The sequence below is a fragment of the Quercus lobata genome, chromosome 8 (assembly GCF_001633185.2).
Source record: "Quercus lobata isolate SW786 chromosome 8, ValleyOak3.0 Primary Assembly, whole genome shotgun sequence".
Taxonomy (NCBI): domain Eukaryota; kingdom Viridiplantae; phylum Streptophyta; class Magnoliopsida; order Fagales; family Fagaceae; genus Quercus; species Quercus lobata.
The window spans coordinates 29,698,665-29,711,804 of NC_044911.1; the positions used below are offsets into that span (position 1 = coordinate 29,698,665).

Genomic DNA, 13,140 nt, shown 5'->3' on the forward strand with positions numbered 1-13,140 from the left:
TTCCTTCCATGTGTTAAGCAACGTGTCATGTTTTACTTATGTAGAACCTTTGGAGAATTTCTTGTAGAATTTATCAAGTATAATTTTATCGTCCATGTGTATGGCCGTCTAAATAAATTCATCCATGAAAGACTCCCTTCATCGTATCACTTGGTTATCAATGGATGTGTATGTTCTCGTTTCAAATGACTTGGTACGAGCATGGTTGAACTCTAGACGACAACACAAGGACAAGTAATACTTGTGTTGATTCCCATCAGCTATCCCCTTGTCCTTGTGTTGTCCATCAATACTACTCTTGTGCCTCTTATATATATATATATATATATATATATATATTGACATGTGGTACAATCCTGAGGTTGATCCATCATGTCATTTTGTCCTTCAAGAAATGTACCACATGGTTTCTTCTGGTTGGTTGCGTCATTTCAGTTGACCAAGCCTGTTGCCTATAAATAGTAGAATTCCTCTCCTACCCCTTCACATTTCTCAAATTTTCTTCTCTGACCTCTGTCGTCCAACGCCTCTTCTAGCAATTCTCCTCCATCTTTGGGTCTCCTTCATTTAGAGCCAAGAACCCTCTCCATCTCGTCTTTAGGTTTTCCTTTAGTTTTTCACAATGTTTGAAATCGTAGTATTCTCGTCTAGTAATAGTGACGATAGGGAAATAGACAAGTATCATGATACTTCTAGTAGAAGATCTAGTAATAGTAGTAGTAGTGATAGTAGTAGTGGAGGAAATACGACAAACAAGCAATACACATCTGGAGTTCCTGGGGTCCCATTAGAGGTACTCTAGGAGGAGTTAAGGACGAGAATGGCTTCTAGGTCACAAACTGGCACGTCTGCAAATGCCCCTTCGTCCTCTTCTTCTAGTGAGGAGGAGGCCGTGTTTAGTTGTGCAATTGAGGTCTCCTCTAAAACTAATGAAAAAAAAAAAAACACTTATATCACTTAGGAATTGGTACCAAATCCTAGATTGGCCGTCCGTGATGAATGGTGTTGTGAACCTCGTTTTGGAATAGGTATTTACGAGGCTTACCTTTTGGGGGGACTTAGGTTACCTCTCAATGCCTTCATTAGAGAGTTACTCACTAGGTTAGGTTTAGGAGTTTGTCAGCTTAACCCCAATGCATGGAGGCTCATCGTCTCTATGCAAGTTTTGTGGAGGGAAGTATTTGAGGAAGATTGTCCTTTTACTGTGGACGAGTTCCTCTATAACTACAAGCCTTCTAAAATTAGTCAATCCTTGGGCTTTTATCAATTCTCAGCTAGGGGTACAGATTGTAGATTGATTAAGTCCCTCCTCACATCTAATAGGAACTGGAAGACGGAGTTCTTCTTCGTCTCTGGTTTTTGGGCTGGGAACCCTGTTGAGGTAGGCAGGAATCCATTTCCTCCCTATACTGGCGAGGTGGGGAACCTTCATCCAGAAGGTATGCTTCTTTTCTACTCAACATTTTCTATCTTTTATTGTATTCGTCTAACCTCCTTTTTTTTTTCTTTTTTTATAGCTGTAAGATGACATTCTTTGAGCAGATTTTATCTTGAGCACGTCCAACAGGCTTGTCTATTCACTGATAGAAGCTTCCATTCTTTAGTCACTCTTCAACATCTTGCCACTTGGGGACTTAGGCCTGGACCGTTTGTTGAAGCCTTAGCTCACAAATTCAACACAAGTATTACTTGTCCTTGTGTCGTCGTCCAGAGTTCAACCGTGCCCGTACCAAGTCATCTAAGAACGAGAACATACACATCCGTTGATAATCAAGTAATATGATGAAGGGAGTCTTTCATGGAGGAGTTTATTTAGACGACCATACACATGGACAATAAAATTATACTTGATAAATTCTCCAAAGGTTCTACATAAGTAAAACATAATACATTGCTTAACACGTGGAAGGAATTCCATACACTCCGTCCCACGTGCCCCATTTTCTTTATCAACCACCAACATCACCCACGATGGTGATAGGTCCCAAACAAGTAGACCCACGTAAAAATCTCTATAAAAGTGAACAGGCCTCATCTACCAAAGGTAAGTTCTAACCATTTACTATTTCTCATCCTTATGTTCTAGAGAGAAAACTGACTCAACTGTCGGAGGGTCCTTGGCCGGGTCATACCGATTACCTTTGATAGTTCTTTTTTTTCTTTTCAGGATTTACAGCCATCATCATAGTTTGAAACATTCCAATCTATTGATTTTCGTGCATCATCAAATTACATTAAAAAAAAAATTAGAAAATTACCAACTTGGATCAGAGATATAAGCTTTGGAAGTTTCTATATAGGCTATTCCTTCTAGAGAGAGAGAGAAATAGGTGTCCATAAAAATAAATAAATAAACCAAAAAAATAAAAAGAAGAGAAATAGATGAATGCGTGCGGTTGGTGACTTTTTAATGGTATAAGTGATAAGTTTTCAATTTGTGGAAGTTATATTTGAGTAGTTGTGGCTAATTTTAAATTTTAAATAAGAGTGGTGAGACATGTGATGATAGAGGAAAATAGATAAGTAGATTAGTGGGAAGCAAGAGAGGAAAACAGAAAGAGTTGGGTTTTTTTTTTTTTTTTTTTGAGTAATTTTATTTGTGTAGTTGGTAAATTGCTCAACCGTAAGATATTTTAGAGAGTTGGAACTAAAATTTAGGACCAAATAGTTTGTAAATTGTTTTTTTTTAAATTTAGCTAAAATTTAGGAGTTTTTAAATTAGCAATTTTACATATATAACCCTATTATTTAAGCTTTACGAACAAGTGAATTTGAAGGTATTTTGAGTATCAAAATTAAAAATCCCAAATAGGGAAAACTCCTTAAATAGTAGTATAGAATATAGATAATAATACTAGACGATGAAACTGAACCTAATCTTTAGTAAATACCATCATTTGTTAATTTTTTCTTTACAAAATATTAAGATTTTTTTTAGTTAAATACTATTCTTTAGTGAGAGTAGTATGTTCCCAAAATAAATAAATAAAGACTGCAAGTGTAAATGTTTATACTTTATAGCATTCTAAATTAATTTTTTTTTTAAATTTATAAAAGAAGTAAAAGTAGTTGAAACCCATAAAAATGTTCATTGAAAAAAAACCCATAAAAATGGTTTTTTTAATAGATAATGCTGAACAAAAACTCCTTCACCTGGTTATGCATTTTATAAAAATTTTACAATTTGCTATAGTGCTTATGGAAATAGCATTGTATAAAACTTTTTTTTTATTTGGTATATTATAATCCCTTCTTCTCTCCTTCCATTCTCCCTTATCTCTCACTTTTGATTATTTAGTGCGGTATATTGTAAAAGGTCCAGATAACGAATGTCTATAGGATATTTATTAATGAACCATTTTAAATAAGTTTTGATATTTTCATGAGAAATATAAAAAATATATATAATTTTTTTTCCCAAAAATTTCTAAAAATATTTCATAAACCAATGTCCTTTGACTTTTCCCTGTTGTAAAATGAAGAATCAAATGTAGGGTTTATTGTTAGTGGTTATGTAAAAGTAAAAAAAAAAAAAAAAAAAAAAAAAAAAAAAAAAAAAAAAAGAAAAGAAAAAGGAAAAAAGACTTTTCATGATGCAAAATGAAAGAATTTTGCATAAGTTTATGAAGATTCTCTTAGACGTTAATATAATTTTTACACAAATAGCTAGCTCCTTCAAATTTGAGAGAGAATTGTAGCATTTTTTTTTGTAAAATTTGAGTAGTAATAAAAAGCTGGATGTAGAGACTTTTTAAGAATAATATTGTTTGAAGTGTTCTTTATGTTGGTTTTTTTAGGCATTGAAGTATCAAATGTGAATTCTCTAATACAAGAGTATGATAGCTTTTGTATAAGATTAATACACCTTTCTCCATTATATTAATCTCTCTTCTTGTATCAAAAAAAAAAAAACTCATCTTCTACATCACTCTGTACTCTGTCTCTCTCTCTGTCTCTCTCCTAATCCTGAGGAAGAAAACTCATCACAAATCTCTTTGTTCTCTCTCTCTCTCTCTCTAAAAAACTGCATGTAAATGCTCTAATTCAAGAGTACGATAGTAGTGTTTGTATAATATTAAAACAACTTTTAATGTCATTCCTGTCTCTTCCAAAAAAAAAAAAAAAAAACTCTTCTGCTTTTGTACTGTCTCTCTCTCTCTCTCTCCCTATATATATATATATATATATATATATATAATCACAACTCTTGCATCTCTCTGTATTATGTATCTATCTCACACTCTCTTTAACTCTTATGACCTGTTTGGAAGTTTATAGAGGGAGGAGAATAGAGAGGAGTAGAGGGAAGGAGAGTAGAGAGGAATAATTATCCTCCACCTTGTTTGGATGTTTTTAAAATTAGTAAGGGAAAAGGGAGTAATTAGTCATTCCTCTTATTTGGATGTTTTAAAAATTAGGAGGGAGATGAGAGAAAATTATTTAAATAGACAAATTTACCCCTATTTAAAAATGGACTTGCAACATTAGTCTATTATTAATTTGTTAGATTAAATAATTATGACTATACATGCAATATTTCTTTTGATAATTTTTTTTTTCTAATGTGAATTAAATAATCAACATTGGTCTATGATTAAATATTTTTTCTGCTTTTTTATTATACTAAAAAAAAAACCATCCTTAATTGATACTAATTAAAATAAGAAAAAAATGTTTGGTTTGTTTGTTTACTGAAAAAATCAACAAAATATTAAATTTTGAGTGTTTCTTTGATTTATTATTATTATTATTATTAATATTTTTATATAAAATACTCAGCCACCATTATAACAAAAGACATCAAAAAGGAAAAAGAAAACACGCACGGACCCATTAGCAGAAACAAAATCAAGATCCATAAGATCCTTTGAAGTAAGGCCTTCAAACCATATATTGCTCTCTGGGATGTTGATGGATTTTTTAGATCCAAGCTTAGTACCTTTTGGACCAGCATGAGTGATTGAGACAATAATCTCTGAGAGACTAGCTCCTTGAACTACTCCCCAAATCTTTCCATCATCAAAAGCAATGGAATCTCCTAGTTTGACAGAATCAAATAGAAGGCCAGAAGAACAAGCTATTGTAGGAGCAGAACTAGTGGGTCCAGGCAATTCATCTTGTTCACACAAACGATCTCGTGATATAATTAACAAGTCTCCAACTCTCAATCTTATAAATGGCTCTATGGAAGGTACCCTTTTTGAGGTTTATAATCTGTTTGGTTGTTGAGAAAATTGAGAGGAAAATATTAGGATTATATTTTGGATGATCATGTTTGATGCTGTTTGGTGCTTGAAGAAGTTGTGTGAGAGAGTTTGTAATTTTGTTAATTTAAAAAGGGTAAATTAGGAAATTCTTTTGGTCAATAATTTATCTACTTTACTCTCCCTCCAAATCTCTCCAATTTGGAAGAATTAAAAATAAGGGGTTAAAGGTAGTTAAAACCCCTCCCTCTCCTTCCTTAAAAAACTTCCAAACAAGGTAATTGAATTACTCTCCCTCCCTCGACTCTACTTTCCCTCCCTTTTTAAACATCCAAACAGGCCATTAAGGTACCTCTCACACTGGATCAAGTCGGCAGCTTATGGGCATGGGTGGGCATTGAGGGTGAGTGGTCAAATTGGCACAGTGGTTGAATGAGCCCCGGTCATCTTCTTTGGAGTTCAGTGAAGCAATTTCCTCGACATTTCAGTGAAAATAGCACAAACGGCATATAATCAAGGCACTCAATTTCCAACACTCAACCAATGTGCATCTTCAATGAAAATAGGTCATATTCAAGAAAAAGAATCATTAGGGGAGTTATTCATGCGGCATTTTTAAAAGAATGTATGGGACTGATTTTAGAATCAGGTTTAGCACATGCTCTTGGGAATTTTTTTTGATGATAGGTTATGCTCTTAGGAATATTCATGCTTAAAATATGTGTAAAATTATGCAAAAGCATTAGCACAAATGGCATATAATTTTGTGACTCAAAAAATAAAATAAAAAATAAAAAAATGATATGAACATACCTGTTGTAATCACAATGTACACTCAAATTTTCTGTTCAAAGAGTTTTATCTCAATGCACACATCCAAATGGTGAAAGGTTCAATCTAGACCATATATACATGTTAAACATGTACAAGTACAAGAAGGGGAAACTGATTCTTGATTCCCCTTCCTATAAACATTTCCAAGACATTTCAGAAGAGTAGCCTATATTTATCTACCCAAATGGACAAAAGCTGACTAAGATTGTTTGTTTCTGTATATATTACATCGCTGCAAACCATAATTCTTGAACCTGAGCAGATAATGTTAGCATTGTGAAGGGTGAAACCATGAATGACGGGCAAAGGAAAACCTCGTACAAGGTGTGAGTTTGCATATGGCAAGAAAACCGTTTGAATAACTGTCCACATCACAGGCTGCAACAGGACGATATTGAAACTTTTTATTAATAAACATGCAAAATAAAATTTTATTTTGAGTAATTGCTATGTTTAAAAGTACCTGAACTAGATATAACCGCAGATTACCAATATTGCTCCACTTTAATGACATTGTGAAGTCATTTAATTTCACACTTCCAGCAAGGTTATTCCCTGCAACTTTAACTAAACCTGAGGCCCGAATTACCTGCACCAATTGAAAGCAATAGGGCAATTCCACTCATGAAAATGAATATTAAAAAATAATGAAAGAGCATCACATTCTTCATATTTACCGTTTAAGAGACCCAAAAAAAAAAAAACAAAAAAAGAGAGGAGGGGAATGGGGTGGAGGCAAACACTTTTCAAGTTGCACAAATTTGGAAAAGGAACTACAAAAAGATACACATGAACAAGAAAAAAGCCCATATATTACAAATGTAACTTGCGATTTAACATGCATAAACTATGCATCTCACAACAGTGTGCAAACCATATAATTGAAAATCCTTATAGCTTCAACTGATCATGTTTGACAGAAACCAACAGGTGCTCCTTTCTATGTTGTAATTTTACATAGGACTTAGAAGTTACAGAGAAAGACTGGGATTAATCCAGTTTCCAAATGTACAAAGGTGAAAGGATTGCATCTTGGTGTAGTGCTCGTTAATGCCTGATTTCAATGCGTCAAGGTTCTATCGTTTTGTCAAAAAAGAAAAAAAGGTGATGAACTAAGTTTATGGTGTCCACGCTTAGCAAGGGGCAACTTCTTCAGTTTAATTTTTCCCATAGGTGAATATGCTGAATGTTAATGACCAACTGCTACTTATATCTCATAAGATAGAAACATATTGCCTAAGATGAATTATAAAATTTTCATACTGTTGATAACGTAATTTAAAGAGACATATGCAGATGTCCCTCAACAATCCTCTCAGCAGTGCCCTTCATGTCAAAAACCAGTCCCAACCTCATGTCCATGACCAAATCAGCCACTTGATCTCATCACATTACCATTGATAATGATTATGCAAAATTCAAGCATTTCAGAATGATGGAGATGAGAGAAGGATTTGAGAAACGATTAGAGTATCAATCAGCAACAAGATAGGAAAACAGAAGCAAATAAAAGAACATAATACAAAAACAACGAAGACAAAGATCAAAATTGTTATTTCATCCATCAAAAAGCTTACCAATGAGATGCACGCAACCGGCACTACTTCGTCTGCTTCCAAAACATCTATTATCAAGTCTACATTAATGGTTGCATCAATATTTTTCTCTGAAATAATTACAAGTGGAGGAGAAGATAAAGAAATATTCAAAGTCATATCATCATTGGGATATTTCTTGTACAGTTGGGGAACAATGAATCTCCATCCGGCAGTGTTCAAAAGAGACTGATCCGGCACTTTGTCCACAATCCATTGCATAAATGTTGCCTAAACAGAGAAAACATGTTTATTTAACAAGAGAATATACATCAGAAACAACAACTATAAGTAATAGCAATATAATGCTGTTACAATTAATGTTTAATAGATATAATAAAGAAGGATATTACAAAAGAGCACATGCTTACTCATTTCAACAATATAAGCAAGAATCTTTAAGATGGATCATGCAGAAATATAATCTTTGCAGAAGTTCCAGACTTACATTATAGTACAAAGCTGACGCAGAGTTAAAGACAGCCTCATCTAATGAAATTCCAACCATTTTAGATGAATCTGGGCAGAAAACTGATGTTTTTGAATTTTCACGATGGTATCCAAGGACTGGATCTCTTTTTCTTTCTGTGAACAACCCATTGATCTCAAATCCAACAGAAGCATTACTCAACAAAGGGTCATTTACAAAAGTTACATTCAGAGAAGCATTATCATCCACTGGGATTTCTTTTGGAAGAGCTTGCAGAAAGGTATCAAGCTTCAAAATCCCTTCTTTAAGTTTCTTAGTAATAGCACTTTCCACCGCAGACCCTATTTGCTCTTCAAAAGCGTCAATCATCCTGCCAGATTACAAGAAAAAAAGTGTTAAAGAACGGTGAGTAAGCAGACAACCCTCGTTTTTGTCTGAAATGTATGCAAAGCAAATTCATCCGCAAAGTATGTACTGAGTTCTTTCATTTTTTGTGAGTGAGTCACTCCGAGGGAAAAAAGGGTAGGTAAGGGGGGAATCAAACTAGTGACCCCAGCTCAAGAGGCCAAAGGACAATTGGAATTTAAAGGAGTAATAACATCCACAATGCAGCCACAATAATAATGCACATCATACAGAGAAATAAAATAAAGGGGGGAAAAAAAAGCAATCTAAAATTGCTTGTATGGAGAAGCAAGGCACCCAGCATTACTTTAGTTTTACCTACCCATACAAAACAAAAAGATTTTTTTTTGGTTGTTGCTAACAAGGGTGTCTAGAGCTATTCAAGCATCTGACTATTCTCCCAGAAATGTGAAGACTAGTCCTCCTGTCCTATACACGCCAGGTAATTACCCGGAGGAATCCCTTGGGGTTGGCCCCAAGATGCTATCTAAAAAAACGAAAATATTTAAAACCACAGGAAAAATATAATGGGGAAAAAGGGGAGAGAGAGAGAGAGAGAGAGCAATCTGTTCTCCATTATCATTAAAGCCGTAAGAAGGCAATTGTTTTCAAACTATAGCTTTTTGTAGTATTAAGGGGGAGTGGAGCGTTGCTTGTGAACAAAATGCTAATCTTCCTTCTAGATGTTTGCATGAGGAAGCAGTATTTTCAACATCAAACCTGACTGACAGTTTTGACATCTGGAACTATCAAGTTAGCTCATTAGCTTTCCAAATTATAGAGTACTGATTTCAGGGACAAACCTCATTGTATAGTTTTTTTTTTTAGGAATCATTGTATGGTAAAGTTTGCAAAAGAAGAGATTCAATGGAGAGACCAAATAAGAATACATAGTACTAATGTATAGCAGGCAGTAACACCAGGGGAAGGCTGGAAGGTATGGTAGTCTAGATGATTTAACCATTATGATTCAGCCACCCAAAAAAAAGATTTAATCATGAATGAAGACCAATGATTACAAAAATAATAAGAAAGGTACAGCAGGAAACAAAGGAAGTTTGAAAAGAAAAATGAAAATATTGGTCAATGCAACGAGAATAGAAGGCCATACCCAATGCACAAAACTCCCACTTTTGTAGGGTTTGGGAGAGGTCATAGTAGGCAGCCTCACCCCCAATTTTTGGGAGAGGCTGCTTCCCGGACTTGAACCTGATCTGTCACTTTGATGGAAGGCACTTGCCATTGATAAATAATAATTTTTTTCTAAAGGGGAGAGATATCAAATGTACAATGCATGCATTTGAACCACTCCTAAAGAATTACAAACTAGGGTTCAAAAATCTATTAAATCAAGATTAGGCGATGAAATGATGCTACCCAAATCATGGCCCTGAAAGTCGGAAGGAAAAAAAGAGATTTTGTACTTAAGCAGTAGTAGTTAAATCTTAAATGACAGTTTGTCTTTCATATTTAGCTTTCTAGTCACTCATCAGAAAGGCCAAAAGCTGAACCATAAATACTATTTGAAGGGTATGTGCGAGTGCACACACACTTATCACTTTAATGAGAGGAAGTGCTAGAATATGCACACACAAAAAAGGAATTTAAACATTAATACTAGATCATTGGAAAGAAAAACTGCCAGATTCTAGTACACTATGAGCAAAATTCCCATCTTTTTTTTCCCTGATAATTAAACGAAATTCAAAAAAACTAGGATAAATATGATACACCAATGCCTAATAAACAAATTGAGTTACAAGAAAAAATTACATACCCTTGATAGAGCCAGGACGCTCCTCCATCCAATTTAATTGAAATATCTTTAACATAACAACCACAGTCCAAAAGGGAAAGCTTCAGAGTCCCTTCCTGGTTGCCCAAGCCTAAAGTAAGCCCCACTTCCAAGCCTTCAACCTTACCCAGGAGCAGCACCCATCAAATTCCCTTTGTTAATGGGCACATGAGAAATGAGCAAATAAATACAAAAGACAAACCAAACAGGCTAAGAGTCCTATGAAGCACTTTTTTTTTGTTATAATTTCACAAACCAGTCCTAGATTAAGGAGGGTTGTGGTAGGTTGACTGTCAAACATGAACCCAAAGATAAACTCCCTAAGATAACCGAATTCAGAGAAAAAGAAAGAAAGTACATTGATGTCAATATCTTTCAAATTCATAAGACAACTTTTTTTTTATTATAGGTAGATAGTAGGGAAAGGGGAGGTGGGGTTCAAACCACATACATGGGGTGCCACGAAGGACATCATTACTGCAGGGAAAACTCAGATAATTTTTATAACCCAAAATTCAAGGGGAAACTTTCAAATTCATAGACATAAAGGGCATGTCCTATGTCTAGAGTAAACTCAATGAGAACCAGCCAATTACTCTAGGAACAACAATTCATCCTCAGATTCCAGGTAATTGCCACACAATAAAAAGGGTAACTACCTAATGCTGGTAAGTGGCATTATTGTCGCAATGATAACCAATTTGAAAGTTCCCAATAATTCCAACTATATAACACACAATAAAGAAACTAAGTTTCCTTCCAAGAACATTTAATGAATTAAACCATATGTCATGTTCTAAAAGATTTGCATGAATCAGGAAAAAAAGATCTGATAAATCCAAGCCAACTAATAAACAAGAAAAAACCAGCTAAACAACTACCGTATGCCAAATGAGATGCACAACCTACTGATAGAAATCATGCCCTAATTGAATATAGTCTCCCAAACAATTCTGAATTTTCTAAGTTTAAGAGACCAATCATGCCAATATATATATATATATATATAATAATAATAATAATAATAATAATAATAATAATAATAATAATAGGTGAAGCTGAGGAAACTCAAATTACAATTTCAATTTCAAATTAGAGTTCCAATTTTGCGCCATGTGTCCTAAATTATTTATTTTTAAAGAGTTTTATTTCTTAATTTTAGAATCAAATGTGGAACATATTATAAATATTTATCCCATTAAATTATTAAGTACAAAATCTATAGAGTCTAAAATAAATGAACCAAAAAAAAAAAGTGTTTCACAATAATTAAAAAAATGGACAATTTACTTTTTATACCTAATAATATCATTACAATTTTTTTTTAAGATTTAACAAAATATAAAAATACAATCAATCTTATATATATATATATATATATATATATATTATATTATATTATGCAAAGTGAATCCATGTATATGATACATGCCTAATTAACATTCAAACGCACCTAACAAATGAAACCCAGATGCAAATCTCAATATTTGCATCAAATTTAGCTACAATTAATTCCAACAATGATACAAAGCACTGTAAAGCCACCAATTTCCCATTCAAACTCACCCAACGAACAAATCCCAATTCCTCAAAACTCTAAAACTTGAGCAATACCTGAACAGAAGCAGTCCCTCTATCCGAAATCTCAACCGGCACAAGCCACGTACTATAAGAATAATACCAATTCATACTCAAATTACAAGTAGCCCCTGACACAATAATCGAAACCCCTGCATCACCAAGCTTCGCATACGACTCGGAAACATTGATTTGGTATATTGTAGTATCTGAGAGGACCATTTGAACGCTACCCACAAACGGGATCTTTATAGATTTCTCAATCTTGGGCAGTTGGAGTGGGACTATTGAAGAAACAGCCTTTTCTATGAGCAAGTCTTTGACAAAATCAAGGCCTCGTTGGGATATGACTATGGAGGTGAAGGCTTCGTCGGTATTAGGTTGGAGATGGGATTGGGATTGTGTGGGACTGGGAATGAAGAGAGAGGCTATGCCTATGAGGATGTACAGAATGGTAGTGGGTGCCATTGTTTTTTTCATATTTGAGATTGAGACACAGAGGTGTCAAAACTGTTGTGGATTTGGGTTTTTGTGGGTTGAAAGGAAGACTTCTAATTCAAGACACCTCTTTCTCTGTGTAGTACAAGTATCAAACTCCTTTTATCAAATGTCAGGAATGCCCATATAATATATGTTGTACAGTATATAATATAATACTATGTTCTAGACTTCTAGTACACTTTATTCATTCAAAATCACTCTATATATTGGAAAGACATGAGTTTTAATCCACAAACGTGTGTCATTCCGTTTGACTGTTCAGTTTTATATTTTTAATCCTCTCTACTTTTCCCTATTTGATTTTCGTGTAGATCATTATTCTATTTAGTATTTATAGATTCATAAAAGTAACATAAAATAAAGGAAAAAAAAAAAAATTAACCTTTAGAACTTTCACATTAGTATGTGTATAACAGAAAATTGTATCTAATTTCCACAATTTTACTTAAAAAATACTCACATCAATCTGTGTATAATTGTGTAAATTTACAAGTTTACTATAGTAACCATTTAAATTTTTCACTATTCATTTTGTATTTAGTTGATTATTATTTTTTTATGTATCTTGGAGATGAAGGAAAAGAATAAATGGTAGTTGTTGTGTGTGAAGAAAAATAAACAATTTAAAAAATCAAGAAAAATTGATTTAATAAAATGTAGTGTAAAATAAATAATTTGATGTGAGATGTTAAAAATAAGAATGTAAAATAGAAAAAGTAGGTTTTTATATTAAAATAGACAGAAATTTGTGCATGAATTGATGTAAATGTTCTAACAAATTTTTCTAACGAAACTTAT

The 13,140-nt window shown here is 33.6% G+C and overlaps 1 protein-coding gene across 1 annotated transcript; it reads right to left on the reverse strand.

Annotated features, from left to right (window-relative positions):
- Positions 1-5,995: 5,995 nt before the first annotated feature.
- LOC115956041 (putative BPI/LBP family protein At1g04970) lies at positions 5,996-12,451 on the reverse strand. Its single transcript, XM_031074498.1, has 6 exons — positions 11,878-12,451; positions 10,246-10,385; positions 8,082-8,433; positions 7,616-7,864; positions 6,502-6,627; positions 5,996-6,416 (listed from the first exon to the last, which is right to left on the reverse strand). The coding sequence occupies exons 1-6, from the start codon at positions 12,319-12,321 to the stop codon at positions 6,192-6,194; spliced, it is 1,536 nt and encodes a 511-aa protein (XP_030930358.1). The 5' UTR covers positions 12,322-12,451; the 3' UTR covers positions 5,996-6,191.
- Between the last annotated feature and the right edge of the window lie 689 nt (positions 12,452-13,140).

Excerpts from the sequence above, each read along its gene's own strand:
- LOC115956041 (XM_031074498.1), bottom strand. The coding sequence starts at position 12,321 with ATGAAAAAAACAATGGCACCCACTACCATTCTGTACATCCTCATAGGC. Across the intron at positions 10,386-11,877 it reads GAGGGACTGCTTCTGTTCAG|GTTGAAGGCTTGGAAGTGGG; the intron begins GTATTGCTCAAG and ends CTCCTGGGTAAG. Across the intron at positions 6,628-7,615 it reads CGGTTGCGTGCATCTCATTG|GTAATTCGGGCCTCAGGTTT; the intron begins GTAAGCTTTTTG and ends CAATTGGTGCAG.